The sequence below is a fragment of the Bufo bufo genome, chromosome 6, assembly GCF_905171765.1.
Source record: "Bufo bufo chromosome 6, aBufBuf1.1, whole genome shotgun sequence".
Taxonomy (NCBI): Eukaryota; Metazoa; Chordata; class Amphibia; order Anura; family Bufonidae; genus Bufo; species Bufo bufo.
Window position 1 is genome coordinate 177,703,123 of NC_053394.1, and position 27,708 is coordinate 177,730,830.

The following is a 27,708-nucleotide window of genomic DNA, read 5'->3' on the forward strand; positions in this document are numbered from 1 at the left end:
TGGTTACAAGACCTTCGATGATGTCACAGTCATGTGATCAGCCACATAAAAGGACGATGGAAGATAATAGCATGGTAATGCTTAGAGTACATCTGCTACCAGAAGGCTTAGGTCACGTGAAGAGGTCATGTGACTCGGAGGCAGGTGGTGAAAAGTAGAATTAGGAAAGTGTTCTGTTGTCGGACACAGATTGTCCCTGATTATGGCTACAATAGTAGCTTCAGGACCTGTGATGATGTCACGGTCATGTGATCAGTCATATGTGTGGGAGGAGTCTCAGGGTCACATGATCAGATAGTGAGGGCTATGCTCTCTGCGTGAGCTGCAGCCGATGTGTCTGGATCCGGATTATACAGTGTTACAAGGTGTGTATGTAGCAGAGCTGGTCCTACGCTGGTGTTAAGGGCTTATTCACACAACTGTGCCTAATTTTCCATCCACAAAAGATAGATAAAAATGGATAGCTTCCATGTGCATTTTTGCCACCCCCATTCTCATCTGCAAAAAACGGACCAGAGATGGACATGAAGTGAGTATCTCAGATTTGGCAAAGGGATCTGTTAAAAAAAGAAATGGCTGTGTGACTAGCACCCTTACCTTGTATAGGTCTGCCTGCTGTCCTTCAGTAAGGCTGGGTTCGTAGAGGCACAATCCTGTGCAGGAACAGACCACCGAGCACTGCCGGATCCCCGTTCACTGTAATGGGATCCTGACACTTTCTATTAAAAAAAATGCAGTGTTTAGTATTTTTTTTTCCCCCGGCCAATAGCCAGCATGTATGCCGGATACGGTGAATTCCGGCAGTCTGACCCCCTGCCAGAAGTTGCAGACTGCCAAAGTTGACAGCGCATATGTCAACATGGTCTGAATGTAAAAAAAAAAGTTTGCGTGAATAAGCTATAACTGCCAGCAAGACAGGTTTGACTGTGGTGCCAGGTTTTAGAAATGCCATCACTGGTGTTTCATGTGCACCACGGTATCTGTAGGAGCCCCATCAGAAAACCCAAGAACCTCAGCCAAGCATTGGTTCAAGAGTAGGGTTGAGCGAACCCAAACTTTAAAGTTCAGGTTCGTACCGAACTTTAGGATTTTTGGACCCCGGACCCGAACCAGAACATTTCAGTTATAGTTTGGGTTCGGCAATTTATTGACTTGAAATACTGCAATAATAATCTGGGTTTAAAAAAAACACCCATTTTTGGCAATATCCTATATCTGGTGCCTTTGCAGCATTAGTCAGGTGCAATTTAAGCTAGAAATACAGCTATAATTTTCTGGGTTTTAAAAAACACCCTTTTTGGGTAAAATACTCAATTTTACAGCCCTTGCTGCATCTGTCAGTGTGAGATACAACCTTTAGATACTGCTGTCATATTCTGTTTTTAAAAAACCTCCCTTTTTGGCCAAAGTACTTAATATTGCAGCCTTTGCTGCATTTGTTATTGTTAAAACAAGCTTTAAATATTTCAATAATTTTCTGGGTTTTAAAAAAACGCCCATTTTTGGCAATACCCTCCATCTGGGGCCTCTGCCACATTAATCAGTGTGCAATTTAAGCTAGAAATACAGCTATAATTTTCAGGGTTTTAAAAAACACCCATTTTTGGGCAAAATACTTAATTTGTAGCCTTGTCTGCATCTGTCAGTGTGAGATACACGCTTTAGATACTGCTGTGCTATTCTGGTATTAAATAAACACCCATTTTGGCCAAAAATCTTAATTTTGCAGCCTTTGCTGCACCTGTCATTGTGAGATACACGCGTTAGATAGTGGTGTTCTATTCTGTTATTAAAAAAACGCCCATTTTTGGCAAGATCCTAAATTTGAGAAATATGAAGAGAGCGTCAAATAAGGGACGTGGCCCCGGTCGTGGTGCTGCTGGTGGAGCTCCTGTTGCAGGGAGAGGACGTGTTCGATCTTTGCCAGCTACACGCACAAGTGAAACCCCTTCCTCAGGTGCGAGTAGGCGACAGAACCTTCAGCGGTATTTGGTCGGGCCTAATGCGCTTCTACGAATGGTGAGGCCAGAACAAGTACAGGCGATAGTAGATTGGGTTGCTGACAGTGCCTGCAGTTCCTTTACATTGTCTCCCACCCAGTCTCCTGCTGAAAGACCACAGTTGGCACCTGCAGCCCATGTCCATCAATCTTTCACCTCACCCCCTTGCAAATCTGCCAAGCAGTCTGAGCCCCAAGTCATGCAGCAGTCTCTTCTGCTTTTTGATGACTCTGCTAGCAGGGTTTCCCAGGGCCATCCACCTAGCCCTGCCCCAGAAGTGGAAGAGATTGAGTGCACTGATGCCCAACCACATACAGTGGGATGCTAAAGTTTGGGCAACCTTGTTATTCATCATAATTTTCCTGTATAAATCGTTGGTTGTTACGATAAAAAATGTCAGTTAAATATATCATATAGGAGACGCACACAGTGATATTTGAGAAGTGAAATGAAGTTTATTGGATTTACAGAAAGTGTGCTATAATTGTTTAAACAAAATTAGGCAGGTGCATAAATTTGGGCACTGTTGTCATTTTATTGATTCCAAAACCTTTAGAACTAATTATTGGAACTCAAATTGGCTTGGTAAGCTCAGTGACCCCTGACCTACATACACAGGTGAATCCAATTATGAGAGAGTATTTAAGGGGGTCAATTGTAAGTTTCCCTCCTCTTTTAATTTTCTCTGAAGAGTAGCAACATGGGGGTCTCAAAACAACTCTCAAATGACCTGAAGACAAAGATTGTTCACCATCATGGTTTAGGGGAAGGATACAGAAAGCTGTCTCAGAGATTTCAGCTGTCTGTTTCCATAGTTAGGAACATATTGAGGAAATGGAAGACCACAGGCTCAGTTCAAGTTAAGGCTCGAAGTGGCAGACCAAGAAAAATCTCGGATAGACAGAAGCGACGAATGATGAGAACAGTCAGAGTCAACCCATAGACCAGCACCAAAGACCTACAACATCATCTTGCTGCAGATGGAGTCACTGTGCATCGTTCAACCATTCGGCGCACTTTACACAAGGAGATGCTGTATGCGAGAGTGATGCACAGGAAGCCTTTTCTCCACCCACAGCACAAAAAGTGCCGCTTGAGGTGGGCTAAAGCACAATTGGACAAGCCAGCTTCATTTTGGAATAAGGTGCTGTGGACTGATGAAACTAAAATTGAGTTATTTGGCCATAACAAGGGGCGTTATGCATGGAGGAAAAAGAACACAGCATTCCAAGAAAAACACCTGCTACCTACAGTAAAATATGGTGGTGGTTCCATCATGCTATGAGGCTGTGTGGCCAGTGCAGGGACTGGGAATCTTGTCAAAGTTGAGGGACGCATGGATTCCACTCAGTATCAGCAGATTCGGGAGACCAATGTCCAGGAATCAGTGACAAAGCTGAAGCTGCGCCGGGGCTGGATCTTTCAACAAGAAAACGACCCTAAACACTGCTCAAAATCCACCAAGGCATTTATGCAGAGGAACAAGTACAACGTTCTGGAATGGCCATCTCAGTCCCCAGACCTGAATATAATTGAAAATCTGTGGTGTGACTTAAAGAGAGCTGTAAATGCTCGGAAGCCATCAAACCTGAATGAATTAAAGATGTTTTGTAAAGAGGAATGGTCCAAAATACCTTCAACCAGAATCCAGACTCTCATTGGAACCTACAGGAAGCGTTTAGAGGCTGTAATTTCTGCAAAAGGAGGATCTACTAAATATTGATTTCATTTCTTTTTTGTGGTGCCCAAATTTATGCATCTGCCTAATTTTGTTTAAACAATTATAGCACACTTTCTGTAAATCCAATAAACTTCATTTCACTTCTCAAATATCACTGTGTGTGTCTCCTATATGATATATTTAACAACCAATGATTTATACAGGAAAATCATGACGATTAACAAGGTTGCCCAAACTTTCGCATCCCACTGTATGAGTACATGGGAGGACCACCACAGCACGTCTCGGATGATGACGAAACACAGGTGCCAACTGCCGGGGCTTTCGAAAGTGTGCAGACCGACAAGGAGGGCAGGGGTGAAGACTGGATGGAAGATGATGTGGAGGACGATGAGGTCCTAGACCCCACATGAAATCAAGGTCATGCGAGTGAACTGTGTAGTTCGGAGGAAGAGGCGATGGTCGCACAGGGCCACCAGCACAGCAACGAGGGAGCAGGGTGCAAAAGCAGAGAGGCCGTCTCCTAGACAGTACGCCCGCTACTGCCCACCGCAGCAAGGGACCGAGCACACCAAAGCCAGCTCCAAGGAGTTCCCTGGCGTGGCAGTTCTTCAGACAATGTGCTGACGACAAGACACGAGTGGCTTGCACGCTGTGCAATCAGAGCCTGAAGCGAGGCATAAACGTTCTCAACCTGAGCACAACCTGCATGACCAGGCATCTAAGTGCAAAGCATGAACTGCAGTGGAGTAGACACCTCAAAAACCAAGAAAGGTCTCTGGCTCCTCCTGCTTCCTCTTCTGCTGCAGTCTCTGCCTCTTCATCCACCTCTGGAGTGACAGTGCCACCTGCCACCCTGCAAACAGAGGATCTGCCAGCAACACCACCACCTGGGTCACCAAGCATCTCCACAATGTCCCACGGAAGCGTTCAGCTCTCCATCTGCCTAACACTGGAGCGGAAGAGGAAGTACCCCCCTACCTACCCGCGATCCCTGGCCCTGAATGCCAGCGTTTCAAAATTCCTGGCCTTTGAAATGCTATCATTCCATCTGGTGGAGATGGAGAGTTTTAAAAGCTTTATGGCGGTGGCTGTCCCACAGTACATCGTGCCCAGCCGCCACTTCTTTTCCAGGCGTGCCATCCCTTCCCTGCACAACCAAGTGGGGGACAAAATCGGGTGTGCACTGCGCAACGCCGTCTGTGGCAAGGTCCACCTAACTACGGATACGTGGGCCAGTAAGCACGGTCAGGGACGTTATATCTCCATAACAGCACACTGGATAAATGCAGTGGCGGCTGGGCCTGAGTCGGATAGCAGTTTGGCACATGTCCTCCCACCACCGAGGATTGCAGGGCGCTTCAGTTTGCCTCCTGTTGCTTCCTCCTCCTACTCCGCTTCCTAATCCTCTACCGGCTCCTCATCCGGTCAGCGTAACACCTTCACCACCAACTCCAGCACAGCCAGGGGTAAACGACAGCAGGCAGTTTCTAAACCGCGCAGGAGCTGTGGACGGGCCTTTAACAACAATGAGTGGTTGGTGCCAGTGAGCCTCAAGTTCGGCCTGGTGGTGTGCGATAATGGGCGAAATCTCGTAGCAGCTCTGGGACTAGCCGGTTTGACGCACATCCCTTGCCTGGCGCATGTGCTGAATTTGGTGGTGCAGAGGTTCCTTAAAAATTACCCCGATATGTCAGAGCTGCTGCATAAAGTGCGGGCCGTCTGTGCGCGCTTTCGGCGTTCTCACCCTGCTGCTGCTCACCTGTCAGCGCTGCAGCACATCACAACAACCAGCACCACCAGCTGATATGGAACGTCTTAGCAGGAGGCAGCATTTCACCAACATGGTGGAGCAGTATGTGTGCAAATGCCTGCACGTACTCAATGACGGGTCTGCCCCCTTCAACTTCTGGGTCTCCAAATTGGGCACATGGCCTGAGCTTGCCCTTTACGCCTTGGAGTTGCTGGCCTGCCCTGCAGCCAGTGTATTATCTGAACGTGTGTTTAGCACGGCAGGGGGCGTTATCACAGACAAGCGCAGCCATCTGTCCACAACCAATGTGGACAAGCTCACGTTCATTAAAATGAACCAGGCATGGATCCCTCAGGACTTGCCCGTACCTTGTCCAGAATAGACATGTATACCGGCACTAACCAGCCATTGTTATACCACAGCGCAATTGCTCATTGTTGTATTTGGGATATTTCACTCTTTTGCAGTGTACCCTAATAAAAAATAAATAAAAATTTAAACCAAAAACCATTGTTGGCTACCTCGTCCTCTTCCACCTACACCGCTACGTCCACCGCCTCCTCAAACTCCTACTCCATATGGCCTTCCACCTCCTTAAATCAAGTTTTATATATTTTTTTATTTGTACGTATTTTATTTTATGTAATTTCACTAATTTGTCTGTTACATTTTCGGGTGAAATTCACCAATTTTTGTGTGTGATATACCACTGCTATACCTAGTAGACAGGTGTAAAAAAAATTAAATAATTTGTCCGTTACATTCTTGGGTGACTTTTTACTATTTTTTCCGTGATTAAATCCCTGCTCTGCATAGGAGATGGGGACCTAAAAATCGTCTGTTACAAGGTGACATTTTACCAATTTTGCCGTATACAAAACCCCTGCTCTGCATAGGTGACAGGGAATTAAATTTCTAAAATTCTTCTTTAATTGATGCGCGCTCTTCATTCAATGCTTAAACTTGAATAACTTGTCCCACTTTTCCGCTCGATTATATTTAATTTAAAAAAATTAGCCTCCCTTGGATGTGGTCTCTCTTTCTCACGCTCCCTCTCCAGCGTGGAACCCTGATTCGCCGATAACCGTGATCAACATTTTAGGCTCAGAAAAGAACATCGAAAGTTGATAGAGAAGATATCCAAATGGATCGTGGACATCACGGGGACGTGCGATCAGGCAGAAGTTATCTAGAGTCAACAAAGCGGCAGCAGGGCCTCTTCTGGCTAACGTTTACAAATCCAAAATACCACAGTGACATTCCCTATAATTTTTTATTAATCATTCCAATAACGGGGCATCTTAAGAGTCCTGTATTGTTATTTATTGTCGCTACCTCCCTGAGTCGGGAGTGGATAATTGCCGTGTGCCCCCTCCTTTCCTTCAATTCTTTTGCTTTAATAACTTTTCCAATATTTCTGCTCGATCACAATTAAATTTCATCCATTGATCTCCCTTGGATGTGGTCTCTCTTTCTCATGCTCCCTCTTTGGCGTGGAACCCTGATTCGCCGATAACCCGTGATCAACATGGTAGGCTCATTAAAGAACATCGAAAGTTGATAGCGAAGATATCCAAATGGATCGTGGAATCACATGGACGTCACGGTGACGTGCGACATGGTGGGGCAGTATGTGTGGACACGCCTACACGAACTGACTGACTGGGTCTCCAAATTGGGCACATGGCCTGATCTTGACCTTTACCCCTTGGAGGTGCTGGCCTGCCCTGCAGCTTTGTATTATCTGAACGTGTGTTTAGCACGGCTGGAGGGGGTTATAACAGGTTATATTTCCCAATGTTTTGGGGTGTACCCTAATTTTAAAAAATATAAATAAATGTAAAACAAAAAAGAAGTGTAGGCTACCTCCTCCACCGCCGCTTCCACCTACACCGCCACATCCACCACCTCCTACTCCATATGGACCTCGTCCTCCTAGATCAAGATTATTATTTTATATTTTTACGTATTTTATGTTATTTAAAGTCATTTCCCTATCCACATTTGTTTGCAGAGCTCTTGCCATGCTCTTAACCACATTTTGATGCCATTTGCAGCCCTCTAGCCCTTTTCATGACATTTTTACAGCCATTTTAGTGCTCAAAAGTTCGGGTCCCCATTGACTTCAATGGGGTTCGGGGTCAAGTTTGGGTCCCGAACTCGAACTTTTTTGTGAAGTTCGGCCGAACCCATCAAACCCGAACATCCAGGTGTCCTCTCAACTCTATTCAAGAGCCCTGATTAATGGAGGCACCTAACTATGTGGCTCCCGATCATCATAAAAGATACAATAACAAGTGGGGAACCTCTGCTTTACCACAGAGTCACCTCCACCATTGGAACAAGATCGGACATGAAAATGATGTATTCCAGATCTTTAGACTTGGTTCTTTGTGTGTAGATCTAATCACTTAGTGCGCTATGGCCATCAAGCTGCCTTCTTAAAGGGATTGTACGGGTTCAGAGCTGAACCCGGACATACCTCCATTTTCACCCAGCCAGCCCCCCTGACTTAAGGATCGGAGCAGTTCATGCTCCAATGCTCTCCTTTGCCCTGTGCTAAATTGCACAGGGCAAAGGCATTTACAAGAGTTCCGGTGACGAACCGGGCTCTCCATGGTTCTCCATGGGGCTGCCAGTAAAATGGCTAGGGCAGCGCTAAAGCACACCCATCAGAGCCGGTGATGTCACCGAACACACTGCCGGGCGGAAGTAAACAAACACACTGCCGGGCGGAAGTAAACAAAGGAGAGCATCTGAGCATTAGATGCTCTGATGCTAACATGGGGGGGGGGATGGATGAAAATATGGGTATGTCCAGGTTCAGTTCTGAACCCAGACAACCCCTTTAATTGCTATAATGGCAGCACTGAGCAAGGGTTTATGAAACCTTCTAACATGTCAGATAACTGAGAGGATCCACAACAAAAGTTTTTAGTGGGTGTCCCGCAACAAACACTTATCCCCTATCCACAGGTCTGACCCCTACTGAGCATGAAAAAAGGGCCCCGTATTCAGGAGTAGATTGGGAACTAAAAGCGGCCCTAGAAAAAAAACTATGAAAGTGCCCCCATGTTGTAGGTAGGTCCAAACTGACAGAAGGTAGGGCAACATAAGTAGGCAAGGTTAGCAAAACCATAGTGCAGAGCAATATACTGCCCCAGCTGAACCAAATACCACAGTGCAGCACAAAATACTGCCACCTGCACCACAGTATTCAACTGTATCGCTGAACTGAGGACATAGATACAGTTGAATTCAGCAGGACACCTGCGGCTGCTGGCCAGGTGCGTACAAACTAAGAAGACAGGTTGGCATTAGCAGGAGCTGCTCAAACCCACATGCAGTTGTGCATATATATAGGGGAGCAGATCCTGCACTTGTGGCCCATTGCTAATGGCAATCCCCAGCAAAATGCATACGATGGAGGATGCCCACGGCGAACCACAAGTACCACAATAGACATCCTACACAAGGTAACAAGTGCGGATGTTGTAATTAATATGACAATATAACAAAACAATAACAAATACAGGTGCACTCTGCAATCTACCTAAACCCTCAAACTGATTTTAAAATTGAGAGATTAGTCAACATGTCCTACGGTGTAGAACATGTCTAAGCCCGGGCACCACGCCAAGGTTTCTCAAGTAGCCCAGGACCTAACACTCTCCTACCTGAGCCGTATGGGCGATACCAGGAGCCAGTGGGCAAATTACAGGAGCATAAGGCCGACTCACAAACAGCTCACCAGTTACCTCCAGCATGTGGCCATGCTTGCAATGGGAGGAGGGAGGAGTCTGCGAGTCCCACTCAAGACTGGCTGATATAGCCCAGGCTTCACAGGTGCACCTAAATGTGACCTGTAGATGGAAAACAGGCACATTTAAATTGGAGTTTATACACCTCCAGGAATCTCTATATATACAAACTAAGAAGACAGGTTGGCATTAGCAGGAGCTGCTCAAACCCACATGCAGTTGTGCATATATATAGGGGAGCAGATCCTGCACTTGTGGCCCGTTGCTAATGGCAATCCCCAGCAAAATGCATACGGTGGAGGATGCCCGCGGCGAACCACAAGTACCACAATAGACATCCTACACAAGGTAACAAGTGCGGATGTTGTAATTAATATGACAATATAACAAAACAATAACAAATACAGGTGCACTCTGCAATCTACCTAAACCCTCAAACTGATTTTAAAATTGAGAGATTAGTCAACATGTCCTACGGTGTAGAACATGTCTAAGCCCGGGCACCACGCCAAGGTTTCTCAAGTAGCCCGGGACCTAACACTCTCCTACCTGAGCCGTATGGGCGATACCAGGAGCCACTGGGCAAATTACAGGAGCATAAGGCCGACTCACAAACAGCTCACCAGTTACCTCCAGCATGTGGCCATGCTTGCAATGGGAGGAGGGAGGAGTCTGCGAGGCCAGGTGCGTAGGAGAGAATCAGATCATTATGCGGCTGTAAGGAGGGCTTGGGTGGCCTTCCTAGGCATCGGCCCACCAGGAGATTTCCCTGTAGGGTCTATGGCCAATCCACCCCTGCCTATATTACTTCATTTGAATGGATCAGGAGTCATGCATGCACACTTGTTGCCAGAGAAAGTAAAAATAATCCAAAAGTATTCATAAAGTGGTTGTCCCATTTTACCGTTACTATAGCAAGATGGGACTAAGCGCCGACCACAGATGGCTGGGAAACGGTGGAGTGTTTCTGAGTTATGGAAGCAGCATTGCTTGCTGTGCTATGCTGTTTCTGTAGCCTTCATGCACTACAATGGGAGCTACTAAAACAGCGGAGCAGCGGCCAACTCTGCTTTTTCCCGGCCACCTGGTGGTCAGCACGTAGTCCCATCTCGCCTTAGTAACAGTGAGATGGGACAACACCTTTGATTACATAAATGTAAAACTGAAAATGTTGACCTCCTTAACCCCTTAAGGACACATGACGTACCGGTAGGTCATGGCTTTAAAACGCGATTGCGGCGAGGGTTAATCGGAACAGGATGCCCAATGAAATCATTCAGCGGGCATCCTGTCACAACCTGCGGTTTGCTGCGTTTCCGGTCCATTCGGGTCTCCGGTGACCCGATGAACCAGAAAAAGACTGTGATCGGTGGTGTGATTACACACCACCAATCATAGTACGAACATTTGGGAGAGGCGTTGCTGGCAGTGGTGCTGAATGCCGCTGTCCAGGGTGCTGATTGGTGCAGGGAGAGAGGCGCGAGATTCAGACTTCCAGCGCTCCTCTCTCCCCTCCTCTTCCTGTTCAGCACCTGCACCCTGCAGCACCGTCCAGCACCAGCTCCTGAGTCCCCCTAATCGTCATCCATCACCCTCCTGCACCCATCGCCCTCCAGGTAGGTTAGGGTCAGTGAGGGAGAGGCACCGTTAGGCAGGGATAGAAGGGAAAAGTTAGTTAGGAAAAAAAAAAAAAACTTTATCTAAACTTATTGTTTTATTAGCTTTGAGACACGAGACCCCCCTTTTTTTTGCGTGCGCTGACTGGCCGGCACTCTTAGCGTCCGGCCACTGTTAGCGCATTGCCCGCCCCACAGCTGATCAGCGTTGTACCGCTAATCAGCAAGTTTGAAATTTATTATAATTTTTTTTCCTAACACTTTACTTTTTAGTACGCGTACACCCGTGCCCCCACACACACGCACATACAATAAAGTTTTACATGCACGCACATACACACGCGCACACACATACCCATGGCCCGCCGGATGTTCTCGGTGGAGGAGGCATACGCCCAGATTGCCTCCGACTCCGAGAACCCCAGTGAGGATGACCCCACGTTCCTTTTGTCATCCGCATCCTCTTCATCATCATCTGATGACTATGAGCCCCCAAGGCGGTGGAGACGCCGCCAGGCGGAGCCAGGGGCCCCACATGCTAGGGACCCTGTGGCCCACCCCAGTACGAGCCGTCCTGGGGCTCGTACTGGTTTCCCGGCCCACCAAATAAGCCCACCGGAGCCCCCTGCCGGTGAACTTAGCTGGTGTCCCCCAGTGGATTTTGAGCCTGAGATTCCGGATTTTGTTGGCAATCCAGGAATCCAGATTCCCACAGTGGGGTTTACTGAAATTGACTTTTTTAGTTTTTTTTTTCAGTGACCCATTTGTGAATCTGATGGTGGAGCAGACGAACCTGTACGCCCAACAGTTGGTTGCTCAGTACCCGGGCTCCTTTTTGGCTAGACCCGGTGGCTGGACGCCGGTCAGTGCAGCCGAGATGACGTTTTTGGGCCTCGTGCTGCACATGGGTCTAGTGCAAAAACCGAGTGTCAGGCAATACTGGAGTGGGGACGTCCTCTACCAGACCCCACTCTACAGTATGGCCATGACACGCTCCCGGTTTGAGGCCATCCGGAAATGTCTGCATTATTCAGATAATGTAGCATGTCCCCCCCCCGAGGTGATCCTGCCTATGACCGTCTGTATAAGATACGGCCGGTCATCGATCACTTCGGGGCCAAATTTGCACAGGCCTACGTACCTGGAAGGGAGGTTGCGGTTGATGAGTCTCTCGTTGCGTTCAAGGGGAGACTCAGTTTCCGCCAATACATTCCCACTAAGCGGGCGAGGTATGGCGTGAAGCTGAACAAAATTTGTGAGAGTGCCTCAGGGTACACTTACAAATTTCGTGTGTACGAGGGGCGAGATTCCCATATTCAACCCTCAGAATGTTCCCCCACTCTGGGTGTTAGCGGGAAACTCGTGTGGGACCTTATGTACCCACTGCTAGATAAGGGTTACCACTTGTACGTGGATAACTTTTATACTAGCATTCCCTTGTTCAGGTCCCTTGCCGCCAGATCCACGTTCGCTTGTGGGACCATGCGGAAAAATCAGCGCGGCCTCCCTGCCCACCCCCTCCAGGTACCTATCCCCAGGGGTGAGACCCGTGCCCTTACCAGTGGAAACCTGTTGCTGGTCAGGTATAAGGACAAAAGGGATGTCCTTGTACTGTCCACAATCCACGGTAACGGCATAACCCTGTCCCTGTGCGAGGTACCGCGGCAACGGTCCTCAAGCCCGATTGTATCATCGACTACAATCGGTATATTGGAGGAGTTGATCTCTCTGATCAAGTCCTAAAGCCATATAATGCCATGCGCAAAACCCGGGCATGGTACAAAATAGTTGCGGTCTACTTTGTACAGGTTGCCTTGTACAACTCTTTTGTACTATTCCGAAAGCACTGGCAGCACAGGGACATTCCTCCAATTCTATGAGGCAGTCCTCAAGGACCTGATTTTTTCTGACCGGGAAAGAGCAGGCCGGAGTACCTTGGGAATTGGAGGCGCCCGGATCGTCCCTGGCCAACATTTTCCAGGTGTGGTCCCCCATACTGGAAAGAAGGAAAGATGCAGAGTGTGTCACAAGAGGAGGACACCACCACTCAATGTGACACTTGCCCCGATCATCCGGGCCTCTGCGTTATCGATTACTTCAGGGAGTATCACACTTCCATGGAGTACAAAATTTTTATAATCCCCAACAGTCCCCTAGAGAACATAAAAAACTATGGCTCTCAGACTTTGGAGACACGAAACCAATTTATTTTTTCCCAAAAAATATTAGTTTTAGTGCAGGCATCCTCAAACTGCGGCCCTCCAGATGTTGTAAAACTATAACTCCCAGCATGCCCAGACAACCTACAGCCATCAGCAGGGCATGGTGGGAATTGTAGTTTTACAACATCTGGAGGGCCGCAGTTTGAGGATGCCTGCTTAGTGTCTCCAAAGTCTGAGAGCCATACATATTGGGCATCGCCGCGTCCGTAAAAATCTTCTCTATAAAAAAAACATTTAACCCAACCCCCCCAGATGAACAGCGTTAAAAAAAAGCCTTTTTTTGTCACCTAACATCACAAAAAGTGTAACAGCGAGCAATCAAAATGTCATATGCACCCCCAATTTGTGCCAATAAAACCGCCATCTCATCCCGCAAAAAATTAGCCCATACATTAGTCGCCCAAAGAAAAAAAAAAACTGTAGCTCCCAGGCTATGGAGATACAAAAATAATTTTTTTTGGTTCCTAAAATGATAATCTAGTGTAAAATCAAAATAAGTTTAAAAATGTAGACATATTAGGTATCGCCGCGTCCGTAAGAATCTGCCCTATAAAAATAACATTTGACCAAACCCCTCAGATGAACAGCGTTAAAAATATAAAATAAAAACGGTGCCAAAACACCCATTTTTTGGCAAAATTTCTATTTGAATCCTTTTTTCCGGTAATAAAGCAAGGATTAACAACCAAACAAAACTAAATATTTATTGCCCTGATTCTGTAGTTTGCAGAAACACCTTATATGTGGTCGTAAATGGCTATATAGCCACATGGCAGGGCATAGAACGAAGGGAACGCTATATGGTTTCTGGAAGGCAGATTTTGATGGACTGTTTTTTTTTACACCATGTCCCATTTGAAGCCCCCCCCCCCCCCCCTGATGTAGCCTAGACTAGAAACTCCAAAAAAGTGACCCCATCTAAGAAACTACACCCCTCAAGGTATTCAAAAGTTACTTTACAAACTTTGTTAACCCTTTAGGTGTTCCACAAAACTAAATAGCGAATGTAGAAACAATTTTAGAATTTCAATTTTTTGTTACCTTGCCTCAAAAAAGTGTAATATAGAGCAACCAAAAATCATATTTACCCTAAAATAGTCCCAAAACAACAACCACCTTATCCCGTAGTTTCCTAGATGGGGTCACTTTTATGGAGTTTCTACTCTAGGGGTGCATCAGGGGGCTTGAAAGGGTACATGGTGTAAATAAACCAGTCCAGCAAAATCTGTCTTCCAAAAACCATATGGCGTTCCCCTTCTTCTATGTCCTGCCGTTTAGCCAAATAGTAGTTTACAACCACATATGCAAACTACAGAGTCAGGGCAACCCATATTGAGTTTTGTTTAGCTGTTAACCCATTTTTTCCAGTAATAAAGTAAGGGTTAAAATGGAAAATTTTCCAAAAAATTGAATTTCCAAAATTGTTTCTCCATCTGCCATGAACTCTTGTGGAACACCTAAAGGGTTAACAAAGTTTCTAAACCCAGTTTTGAATACCTTAAGGGGTGTACTTTCTTAGATGGAGTCACGTTTTTGGAATTTCTATTCTAGGGGTGCAAGGGGGGGCTTGAAATGGGACATGGTATAAACAAAACCAGTCCTGCAAAATCTGCCTTGCAAAAACCATATGGCGTTCCCCTCCTTCTATGTCCTCCTGTTTGGCCAAACAGCAGTTTAGGACCACATATGGGGTGTTTTTGAAAACTACAGAATCAGGGCAACCCATATTGAGTTTTGTTTGGCAGTTAACCCTTGCTTTGTTCCTGGAAAAAATGTATTATATTGGAAACTTTTCCAAAAAATCTAAATTCTTACATTTTATGTCCATTTGCCATGAAGTCTTGTGGAAGATCTAAAGGGTTAACAAAGTTTGTAAAATCATTTTGAATACCTTGAGGGGTGTAGTTTCTAAAATGGGGTCATTTTTGGATGGTTTCTATTACGTAAGCCTCACAAAGTGACTTCAGACCTGAACTGGTCCATAAAAAGTGGGATTTGGAAAATTTCAGAAATATTTCAAAATTTGCTTCTAAACTTCTAAGCTATGTAACATCCCCAAAAAATAAAATATCTTTCCCAAAATGATACAAACATGAAGTAGACATATGGGGAATGTAAAGTCATCACAATTTTTTGGGTTTTACTATGTATTACAGAAGTAGAGAAACTGAAACTTTGAAATTTGCAAATTTTTCCAAATTTTTGGTAAATTTGTTATTTTTTATGTCATGAAGTACAATATGTGACTAAAAAACTGTCTCAGAACGGCCTGAGTAAGTCAAAGCGTTTTAAAGTTATCAGCACTTAAAGTGACACTGGTCAGATTTGCAAAAAAGTGAAATAGGACTGTCCTTAAGGGGTTAAAAATATAGGTGTAATTGTGGGGGAGGATGAGGAAGAGACTAATCTAACTGGTGACAGATGCCTTTAGCCAAAAGATTTCTATGTTTTGCTAAGATCTGTATTAAACAGCTCCAGCGCGAGCCAAGTTCCTAAGCTATACAGTACACAGCATGTGCTGGCGAGTCCTCATATGCATGTGCTCCTAAATCTCTACTTCCCTCTGCTACTTAACATCTTTTATCCCTTAGTTAGGCCTATATTACACCAACAAATTATCTGTCCAATCAGACCAAGAGTTTGTGTGTATAACAAAAGATCTGTGTGTGTAATAGGCCATCTGAAAATCTGTCAGATAATCTGTTGGAGTAATACAGGTTACAGCGGCATAAAATTGGTGACAGATTCCCTTTAAATACCTTCCTCTCTCCTGCAATTTTGCAAGAAAAGCCAAGGATAGATGACATGAATAGGGATAATGTGAATTCACCATTAAATGTCTCCTGCTTAACCCTCTAAGAAGTACAGCACCACCTAACAAATACTAAAGTAGACAAATCCAGACAGCATTTACCCCTGAGTTTTCAATGAATTAAGGGGGTATTCTGGGGAGACATTTTGTTTAAAGAGTCACTGTTGCTTAATTTTTTTTTTAAAATAACTGAATAGAACAGGTGAATGTATACGAAAGTTGTACTAGATGTTTTTTTTTAGAGAAGGATGTTTAATTCTCTTATCAGATGCCTTTCCTGCTCCCCCCTCCTCTTCACTAACTCTCAATTCACTGCTTAGATCATCTTGAGTAAAGACAGACTGCCTGCTCACTGAAGGATCAGATTACATAGAAGTATATGGGGATCAGAACAGGAGGAGAGGAGCTGATGGAGAAAGGCACAGGGAAAGAGAATGACAGACTGCAGCTTGTTTGTAAGTGATTTACTGTCTTGTTTAACTGCTGGATTAATAGTAGTTCTGCTGTGTAGTGTCCTCCATCGCTGCTGCTACTACGAGTGTGTTATGGGAAATTAGGGAGCAGATTTTCCTGTTTTCCATTTCCTGTGTATGGGCATTCAGTCCATAATCTAGCGTAAATACTGCCCCTGGTCAGTCCATACTCTAGCACAGGGATGCTCAACCTGTGGCCCTCCAGCTGTAGCAAAACTACAACTCCAAGCATGCTCTAATAGCTGTAGGCTGTCCAGGCATGCTGGGAGTTGTAGTTTTGCAACAGCTAGAGGACTGCAGGTTGAGCATCCCTGCTCTAGCATAAATGCTGATCCTGGTCAGGCTATACTCTAGAGTAGAACATTTGCTTAAATGATCACTAACTTTTCATCGACCTTTGGGTAAATCAATGGTACAGGTCAATATAAGAAACTTTATTATATAGCTTATTAGAGACAAATGTCTGTCTACCCTCCTCCTAAATTACAGATGGAGCAGTTTATAACTTGACAGTGATATCACATCACAAAACCCATTGAAAGTCATTGAAAAGGTCAACTAAAAATGTATTTTTTCTTTTAAAATTATTTTTATTGTTTTTCAAAGAATATTACCAAAAAACAGTAACATTGTTTAACCAATCCGGTGTATAAATCAGTACACAGTACTGTCTCCAATCAATAACTCAAATAATAAATGGTACATGTTAAAGCAGTATCATTAGGTGAGATCAGAGAGAGGACAGGCAAAAACACCTTCGTTGTAGCGCATATATATAACACCGAAAGCAATTTATTAAGACAATAAGGAAAGAAGGGGGGGTAGAAGTGTGAGGAGACGGGTAGAGGGGAAAAGGAAAAGGCTAAGAAAAGAGGGTTATTTTTAACAGGGTGGGGAGCATATCTTCCAGTGTATGCGGAGTATATGGAGTTACCTTAGTAGAGTAAGAAAACTGTTGTCCACACCAATTCAAATTAAGTCTAAAACAATCTGCTATGTGGGATTGATAGAGGGGTCTTTCGGTTTGGGAAAGTGTATGTGCGCAGAAATTAGAGTTTACTAATGTTGGGTTATTTGTTGCCTGTTCCCTAGCGGAGTTTTGTTTAGCCAAGGATCCCAAATGCTTGTGTAATTATGGCGCTTTCTAAGTTCCCAGTGGGATAACTCTTCAAGTCTAGCCACATCATTTACTTTAAGTAGCCATTGCGTATAAGTGGGTGACACATCAGACTTCCAGTTACTTGCTATAATTAATCTTGCTGAAGCAAACAGGATTCTCAACAGAGCTTTAGTGTACTTTGGTAAGTCCTCTGGGCATAAGGAGAGTAAAGCTGTTTTCGGTTACTGAGGGAGCTGTCTGTCTGATAGTTTGAATATTATTTTAGTCTATTTGAATACGTCCCCCCAAAAAGAAGTGAGTTTAGGACAAGACTACCAAATATGGATGAAATTGCCCACTTGCATTTGACATCTCCAGCATCTGTCTGAGGTTGTTCTTTTAGCTTTTTAGGGGTAAGATACCACCTGGTAATCACCTTGTATGCATTTACTTGTATCGTGACGCACTTTGAGGTGATTTTTGGAGCATTTAAGATGTTTTTAATGTCTTTATCTGAAGATGTGCTATTTAAATCTCTTTCCCATTCTCTGATAAAATATAAAGAGGAGGGTATCTCATTCTCCAACAAGCCATGGTTGATCTTCAATAGAATTTTTGTGGAATATTTGTCTTGGGATATTAGTTTCTCAAACCACGTAAGGCCGTCAGTTCTTTCCCCATTTATTATACTTTTTTTAACTATACTTTTGATATATTCGTATTGTAGTACATTAACGGAGGGTAGTTGTAGTTTGGACTGTATGAACGCGAGGTTGTGAAAAGTACCATTCTGATCTATTAGAACATCTAGACCTGCATTACTCTTTTTAAAGTGAATCGGCAGAGATTGATAACCTGCTTCTGAGGGACAGAAACAGTCCTTTATCTGAATCAGCAGCGATTGGAATTTGGAGCAGTTATTTCTGATATCCTTATTTTGCCATGTCTTTAGGGTGGTTGCAGCTAATGAATTACCAGTGTTACCTGGGATAGCCTCTTTTGGGTCAGAAAAGACTAAATGTCTCAAGGGCAAGCTCATTATTTCTTCCTCAATTTTGATCCATTGTTTGTGCTAGAGCTTCCTAATCCAGTCCACCACTCTGGCTAGTTGGACCGCTTTGTAGAATCTGGGTATAGAAGGGAATCCGATTCCCCCGCAGGCTAAGGGCAACTGAAGAATCTTGTGTGAAATCCTGGATTTTATATTGCCCCAAATATAATTGGAACATATTTTCCAAAAATATGTGAAAAAGCTATTTGGTAGTTTCATCGGAAGCACCTGTAGGAGGTAGGTGATTTTAGGAATGATTATAGAGTTAAGTGTTTTTGCGGCCCAACCATGAAATAAAGGACGGTGACCATGAACTAAGTATTCCTGATATTTCTTTTAATAATGGTTGATAATTTAGCTCATATAATCGGTCCAGGTTGGAGGAGATATTTATTCCTAGGAATTTAATCGAATCTGAATCCCATTTAAAAGGGGAGTTTGTTTTTAAATCCCTCAGCACCTGATTGGGAATGTTTATCCCTATTGCTTGCGATTTGGATGGGTTTATTTTGTAGTTTGATATATATATCCAAAGGCTTCAAATAGCTGTGTTAGTATAGGGAAGGCTTGTTTAGGGTTAGATACCAGGAGAAAGAGGTCATCTGCATATGCTGCTAGTTTTATTTCTAGTTCTTTACCAATCAGACCTCTTATTTCTGGGGATTGTCGGATACGTTGGAGTAGGGGTTCAAGGGTTAATATAAGTAGTATTGGTGAAAGGGGGCAGCCCTTTCTAGTACCATTATTAATGTTGACTGCAGAAGATAATATATAATTTATTTTTATATAAGCTCTGGGGAAAGTATACATAGTGAAAATTGAGTTGATGAATTGTTCGGGGAATCCAAATCTCGACAGAACCATTTTGTATGAAAGGCCAGGATACACGGTCGAAGGCCTTTTCGGCATCGGTGCTCAGTAAGACTAATTGTCTGTTTTTCTTCTTTGTGAGGGTGATTGCGTTTATTTTATATGTGTTGTCTTTACCTTCTCGGCCTGGGACGAATCCACATTGGTCCAAGTGTATAATGTCTTGGAGAGGTTTGATTCTAGATGCTAGAATTTTTGCGAAAATCTTGACATCTAGAGTGGAAGACCATCTGGCCCTGGGGCCTTTCCTTTGGCCATGGATTTTAATGTTAATGACAATTCCCATTGGGATATTGGTTCACATAGACGGGAGGACTCTTCTGGTGTAATGGAGGGGAGGTTTAATTTCTCTAAGAAGGAGACGGAAATTTTTTATTTTCTTTTAATTATTTCTGAGTCTGATTCATTTATATTGTAGAGGGCTGAATAATATGAGTGAAAAGCCTTGGCAATGCCGACGTCATCTGTTAAAGTTTTATCATCATATTTAATAGCTGATATCTGTGATTTCCTTCTTGTTTGTTTTAACATGGCAATCATAAATTTTTTGGGCTTATTACCATGGGCAAAAGAATTCTGCCTCAGCGAAAGATAAAACTTTGCAGACTGGGCATTTAGGGTATTCCGCAACTCCTCTTTCGATGTCAGGTCCGCCATAAGCTGCATTGTTTGATTACACTTGTGAGCCGTTTCTAGACTGCTGATTGTTTTACAAAGAGTATTTATATTTTCTTTTCTGCTCTTGTTTATATAAGCTGCTAATGATATGAATTCTCCTCTTATAGCTGCTTTATGTATCTCCCACAACAAGTGTGGGGTGGTATTTCCCGAATCGTTTAGTAAGAATAATTCTTTTAGGCTGTTGATAATTTTATTTTTAGAATCTGCATTATCTAAGAGTGTTTAGTTTAGCCTTCATAAAAACACTTTAGGGCTGGAGTTTGGGGTCTTGAAAGAAATGTATACTGGAAAATGATCTGAGTGAATCATGGACCCAATTGTTGCCTCTGTGCATAAGTGTATATTTGACATAGGGAAAAACACATAGTCTAACCTATGATATGAGTTATGAGGAGCGGAATAATGAGTATAATCTTTTGAGGACGGATGAAACGATCTCCATACGTCTACTCGTCCGTTGTTTTGTAATAATATCTTTTATAGTCCTTAAAGTGCCGTGGGGCATTGCCGATTTTCCCGTAGAGGAATCTAGATCAGGGGTAGGGGATACATTTAGGTCGCCTGCCACAATGGTAGTGCCCTCCCTGAATGTCTCTAACAGAGGCATTACTGCGAACCATGACTTTTATGGGCTGTATTTGGCGCATAGAAATTAGCAAAGGTGTAGATTTGAGCATCAATGACCCCTTTGATGAATAGGAATCTACCTTCTCTATCCTTTTTAATCTCTTTCAAAGAAAAAGTATGTTTGTGCACCCCTATGCTAACTCCCAGTCTATTTGAATAAGCAGACGTACTGTGAAACCATAAGTTGTAGGTAGAGCCTGATAGATCAGGCACTCTATCATGCTTAAAATTTGTTTCCTGCATGAAGACTATTTGTGCCTTTTCTTTATTAAAGTGTCTCAAAACCTGATTTCTCTTTGCAGGGGATTTAAAGGGATTCTGTCATGACATTTTAGGCCTATAACCTAAACATATTGCCAGGTCCGTCCAAGAAGCATGAATCCGAAACTGTACTTATTAAATGTGCCTGTGGCTCTATTAGCACATAAAACAGGTTTTTATAACCTGTCATTCACCTACCTAAGGTGCCCAAGGGGACGTCGCTTCATACAGGGTGCCCGGCTTCAGCCTTCTCAGTCTGGTGCCCAGCGCCGCCTTCCCACTAGAAATCGCCGCCCTCCCTGTCTATAGTGCCGCCTTCCTCAGCCCCGCCTCCACAATCGTCCGGTCCCTCAGGTTATGCCTAGTGCGCACGCGCGGGATCTGGCAGAGGGACCAGACGATTGCGGAGGCGGGGCTGAGGTGAGGAAGGCGGCCATTTCAACTGGTAAGGGGTTGCAGGGCACCAGACGGAGATGGCTGCAGCCGGGCACCCTGTATGAAGCGACATCCCCTTGGGCACCTTAGGTAGGTGAATGACAGGTTATAAAACCTGTTTTATGTGCTAATAGAGCCACAGGCACATTTAATAAGGACAGTTTCGGATTCAGGTTATTAGTATGGACCTGGCCATATGTTTAGGTTATAGGCCTAAAATGGCATGACAGAATCCCTTTAAGGCCTCTTACGTTATAAGATACTAATCTCAGTTCTGCCATATTTAGGATGTGGCAGATGTGGTGTTGTGTTGCTGTTGTACATACCCGTTTACATGCAGTATAACTATTAGGTGGACTGGCGTGGTAGACCCAACAATCCGGAAAGTGGAAGTGGAAAGGAGGTATAAGAAAACTGTAGAATACAAGGAAAACATGTCGGTTAACAGGAAAACAATAATCCTCAACGTAGGTAAATCCAAAGTGAGATTGAACAACTCTTGGGAGAAGCATATATGATTGGTACACCTCCACCGTAGAGCGGGGTGTAAAGGGAGGATTAAGGTTGTAGTATAAATTAACATTAAAGCGAACCTTTCACCTCATTTTCACCTTATAAACTAGCAACAGTACCTTATAGATTATCTTCAGTGTGTTGTTATCCATGTTAGTGCCGCTTTCCTGGGCTCTTTATACTTCAAAAAATCGTCTTATAAACTTCACATTCTGTGCTCCAACAGTCATGCAACCAGTCAAGGGGGTAGCCCTTCCATCTCCTCTGGCCGTACCGCCCCTGCCCTAACCCCTCCTCCATGCTCCTTAACTGACAGCCGGCTCAGTCGCCGGGACGGCGCTTCTGAAAAACCTGCGCATGCGCCGTCCTCCTGATTCGCCGCGCGATCCCGTGTTTCTTGCTGACAAAAGCGCGATCATGTAAGAGAATCGCGCATGCGCATTACGCAATGCCGGCCTGTCTGCTCTCCCTCCCTAATGTGCGCGCGCTCCACTATCTTCATGCTCAAAGTGCCCCACGTGATCACTGTAGACTTGCCGCACATTAGGGAGGGAGAGCAGACAGGAGAGCAGACAGGCCGGCATTGCGTAATGCGCATGCGCGATTCTCTTACATGATCGCGCTTTTGTCAGCAAGAAACACGGGATCGCGCGGCGAATCAGGAGGACGGCGCATGCGCAGGTTTCAGAAGCGCCGTCCCGGCGACTGAGCCGGCTGTCAGTTAAGGAGCATGGAGGAGGGGTTAGGGCAGGGGCGGTACGGCCAGAGGAGATGGAAGGGCTACCCCCTTGACTGGTTGCATGACTGTTGGAGCACAGAATGTGAAGTTTATAAGACGATTTTTTGAAGTATAAAGAGCCCAGGAAAGCGGCACTAACATGGATAACAACACACTCAAGATAATCTATAAGGTACTGTTGCTAGTTTATAAGGTGAAAATGAGGTGAAAGGTTCGCTTTAAGTTGAAAAGTTATGAGATAACGTAATAGAGGAGCCATGATATCAAAACATGAGAATAGAAAAACTATCCAATAGAGGAATGCTCCAACACAGGTAATTATCTTTCTCATTTCCCATGTGTGCGTCCCCCACCACCTCCACATCAATGAGTGGTGTGTTGTCTGCACAGCTACACAAAGGTGAGTTATTCTGTAGGGGTTAGCAGTAGTCGCACGGATGGGAAAGAACCCTATTAGATAAAAGAAAACATATTATTTTTCAGCTACTTTAGAGGAGGAAGAAGGAGACATAGGAAAAAAAAACATGAACGAAAAGTCCATTATCCTCATTCTCCATCTGTAATGATGCGACGGGGTGTCAGCTTCTCTTGCTTCTTCTTTTGCCTCTGTGCTTTCCCGTAGCTTACGACTTCCCAAGGGGTGGTAGGTAGGGAGATTGATAAATGTCATCAGCCATTTGGATGGACTTGGATTCACCTCGCTTGTCGGAGCTATGGCAAGAAGACATCCTCCCTGTTTGGCGTCTGGCCACCAACTAAAAATTTCTTAAAACTATTTACTTGTCAAATGTCGAGATTGCTACACTGTTCGTATTCTTTGCCAAATCAATCTTGAGAGACAGGATGGACTATATGCTCTCTAAAGGATCAGATTACATGCTTACTATATGAGTCTATGAAAAGGGAGGGGGAAGAGGAGGTGCAAAGAGACACATACGGTGTTCATAGAAGTCTTTAGGGAGAGGAGGGGTTAGTAGTAGTGAAGTTCTAGAGGGAGAAAGAGACAATTATTTCTGATAAGATATATGCCGAAATTTCCTATATATTCACCTTTTACATGATTTATGTAACATTTTTGAAAGTTTAGTGACCATTTAAGTCTCCAATACTATTTATACCCCTTTATTTTGTCTTTGTACTGAATGATGGAAAATTTCTCTTTCACTGGCTTAACACTCCGATTTTTCAGCCATGGTACTTGATATGGTAGGTATATCTGATAAAATGACTAAGGTTCAGTGTTTCCAAAAATACTTTATAAAAAGATTTCTACCATAGACTTTTGAGGTCAGTGGATGAGAATCAGGGACAAAATGGTTACTTAGATCTACGTAATTGATGATCTTAACTATTTTGAAATGTCAGAAGTAGAGGTTTATAGAGGTTTTACCAGACTGTGAAAGACTGTGAAGCAACTGTGATGAACAATTATTCTATATTGGTAAAGAATTATACAATATGTTTTCTTTCACTACAGGATCCAAAGTCTCCTCATAATGGTCCTTTCCTTGACCAATCCATTGGATAAGAGCAGAAAGAAGATGTCCAAGAGTATATTAAACCTCACACTGGAGATAATCTACCTACTGACTGGAGAGGTGAGAAATTCTAGGATTTGTGTCCTATGACCTCTTTTAAAATAAAGAAACAAGTGGAGAGGTGACAGAATCTGAAAAAGTAAATGGGTATATTGATCAGGATCTTTTCACACACAGGATTACACATTAGTGAAGAACACATCTCTATCTGGTGAACGTGCCAGATCCAATTGCCTTCCCTATGTGTCAGTAGAATGGAGCAGGAGCCAAAGCCCAATTTTAATGACTGCAAATGATCCCCTCATGCACATGAAGAACAATGAGCAGAAGATCCTAGAACTCACCAACAAGATCATTGAACTGCTGACTGGAGAGGTGAGCACTGCTGTGGGCACAGTAATTACAATATGTAACGTTAAAAAGGTGTCTGGATAATGATTGTATTGTTGTGACAGGTTACTATAAGGTGTCAGGATGTTGCTGTCTATTTATCTATGGAAGAGCTGCAGTATTTAGAAGAACACAAGAATCTGTACAAGGACATAATGGTGGAGAATCACCAGACCATCATGTCACCAGGCAAGATAATTCACTGAGTGCAGCAGTTCGATGGTCACCTGGATACCCCTATCTTCTGATATTTAGACTTGAATAAAGTTTTTTCTGCTCTTGTATTTTTCCTACAGTTGGATCTAATAAGAAAAATACAAAAACAGAGAGATGTCCCAGTCCTCTATATTCGCAAGATTGTCTGAAGAAAAATTATGTGGCACTAGATCACCAAGTAGAGGTAGCTATGATCTCCACAAATCCTCTGTATGTTATACTGCCCCTGAGTGAAACTTCCTATGAGATGTTGCCATCTGTCTTCTCATTTCTTTATTATTTGTTACACATGTTCAATCAGGATGAAGATCTGAATAGTATTAAGGTCGAAGTTATAGAAGGAGAAGAAGACCTTTATATGAAGGAAGAGGAGATTACTGTAGATATCTGCCCAGGCAAGTAATCATCACTTAGTATAGACCTGTCCAATTTCATATAATTGGTCATCTGATTGCATGTAAGACTGACTTACAGAGGCATCTCAGCTATAGATACATCACATCAGCAAGTAATTTTATCTAACTGCATGCAGACCATTTGCACATAATTTAAAAAACCGGAAACTCCTTTAATTCTTTTACTTTTCCCCGGCACCTCCCCAACAGCACTGACAGGAGGGTCTCCCCGCCCCTTGGACAGGAAACAACACTGGGGTTCCAGATTAAAAAGGCCTCCTCTCCTTACCTAAGCCAGTGTTGTTTCCTGTGCACGGACAGCACGGATGCTCCTGCTAGGACTAGGAAGACTACCGCACGGCCTTACTGTTTCCCCAGGATTGGGAGGGCCGCTGCAGAGGACCGAGGCTCCAGGGATGCTGTGTCTCCCTTTTCCGACCTTTGGCATAAGCCCTTCTTTTGAAGGAAGCCCCGGGCTTCTTACCCCTTCTGGAAGGGTTGTGGATCCGACGCGGCAAGCGTCGATACAGGCAGGGCCTTCTCTAGGGCAGAGGAGGTTCCGGAAGTGGAAATGACATCACAACGTAGTGACTAGGCATGCATCATGACGTCACGTGCATGCACGCGGGTGTCCTTCGCACAGAAGCGCACTAGTGGCGGGGATATTAAAGGAACATGGCCACAGCCTTGTCCAGTGGCATTTTTCCCTGCTGCAGCATGTTGACTCCTCAGGAGGATGCGGCCCACAAACCTGTGGATCCTGGTTCCAGCTCCCTCAGCCCTGTAAGCCTCATCTCCTGTAAGCTTGTGCAGATATTATCTTGGAAGTGGGGCTCTCCTCTTTTACAAATGCACTTATAGGTGTCTGGTGGTGGAGTTTAAGATATATAAAATTACTAGCCCTTTTTTAAAATCATTGTTTTAGGGCAGAGAAACCTCCGCTTCCAAGACACAAGGAGGAGACTCGGGACGCAAAAAGTGTGCTATATGTAGGAAGTCCTTTGTCTCTAAGTCCAAGAAGTCACTATGTGTAAAATGGACAGAAAAAGTAGTATCAGAATAGTCTCCCTCATTTCTGGACTCCATAAGGAATATGATTAGAGAGGAAGTAAATGCGGCGGTGGAGTCAAGACTACCTCCCTTGTCTCCACAAGTTTCCACCTCTCAGAAATCCCACAGTTCCCAATTATACGAATTTGATGTTGATGAAGGGGAGATCCTTGATGACAGCTTTGTCTCCTTGGAAGATGGTTATGGAAGACCATCATTCCTTCCAGAAGAATCGCAAGGTCTTCTGAAAACAGTAACTGCTAGTATGGATATAGAAGACCATAAAGAGAGACAGTTGGAACAGGATCAAATGTTTCAGGGTCTGGGGGAGAGAAGAAAACGTGTCTTCCCTGTACATAATAGTATTAAAGATCTCATCTCTAAGGAATGGAGAGACCCAGAGAAAAGAGCCCTGTTTACAAGCTCTTTTAAAAGGAAGTATCCTTTTGCGGATTCTGATGCGACTCTTTGGAATAAAACTCCTAAGATTGACACACCTATAGCCCACATATCAAAGAAAACCCTCCTTTCCGTTCGAGGCTATGGGCTTACTACATGACTCCATGGACAAAAAATGCGAAAGACCAATACTGCGATGTTTAGACCCAGTATTTCTTCCACCTGCACGGCTAGGTCCTTGTCGGTATGGCTAAGTCAATTAGAAGATCACCTGGCACCTGGAACTCCTAGAGAGGAGAGCTTAGCATCTCTACCGACGTTGAAACAAGCAACAAATTTTTTAGCCGATGCTTCGGCCAATTTGGTGAGCTTGTCGGCCCCATCTCCAATGCAACAGGAAGGGCCATCTGGTTCCGTTCCTGGTCAGGTGATACGGCATCTAAAAATCGCCTATCTTCTATCCCCTTTGAAGGAGACCGTCTCTTTGGGTCAGTCCTTGATTATATCCTAGAAAAGGCCTCTGATAGCAAGAAAGGATTCCCTACAGAGAGTAGATTTTTTTTGACCAGAGGCGGTCCTTTTGGAACCAGAGGAACAGACAGAAGACGGACCAGAAGAGAAATGATTACTCAAGGAAATAGCAGTCCTCAAGAGAGAGAGGGAAAGGATTCCTCTTTAATCCAGCCAATCTGGCAAAATCCACTCAATGACGCCAGATGCCCGGTTGGAGCAAGGTTAAATTTTTTTCTTTCCAGAGTGGGAGAAAATAGGAACCTCCCCTTGGATTATAAATTCCATCCAAAGAGGGTTCAGCCTAGAGTTCGATACCTGTCCAGAGGATTACTACGTAATCAATAAACCACTGCCTCAGAAGGAGAAACAACTATCCCTAGAGGCAGAAATATCCGTTCTTCTTTAAAAGCAAGTATTGATTCTAGTTCCAGATTACCAACAAAAAGGGGGATTCTATTCTCCAGTATTTTTGATCAAGAAACCGGACGGTTCATTCAGACTCATTATAAATCTAAGAAAATTGAATAAATATTTAACTTACCAAAAATTCAAAATGGAGACCATCAAGTGGACCATAAACCTCCTTCTTCAGAGTTGCTATATGGTAACTATG

At 44.1% G+C, this 27,708-nt stretch overlaps 1 protein-coding gene across 1 annotated transcript; it reads left to right on the forward strand.

Moving 5' to 3' along the window:
* The first annotated feature begins 275 nt into the window (after positions 1–275).
* On the forward strand, positions 276–25,528 carry LOC121003409 (gastrula zinc finger protein XlCGF66.1-like). The gene is made up of 6 exons (XM_040435254.1): positions 276–365; positions 24,072–24,192; positions 24,310–24,507; positions 24,588–24,711; positions 24,819–24,922; positions 25,040–25,528. The coding sequence occupies exons 2-6, from the start codon at positions 24,091–24,093 to the stop codon at positions 25,139–25,141; spliced, it is 630 nt and encodes a 209-aa protein (XP_040291188.1). The 5' UTR covers positions 276–365; positions 24,072–24,090; the 3' UTR covers positions 25,142–25,528.
* Positions 25,529–27,708: the final 2,180 nt, after the last annotated feature.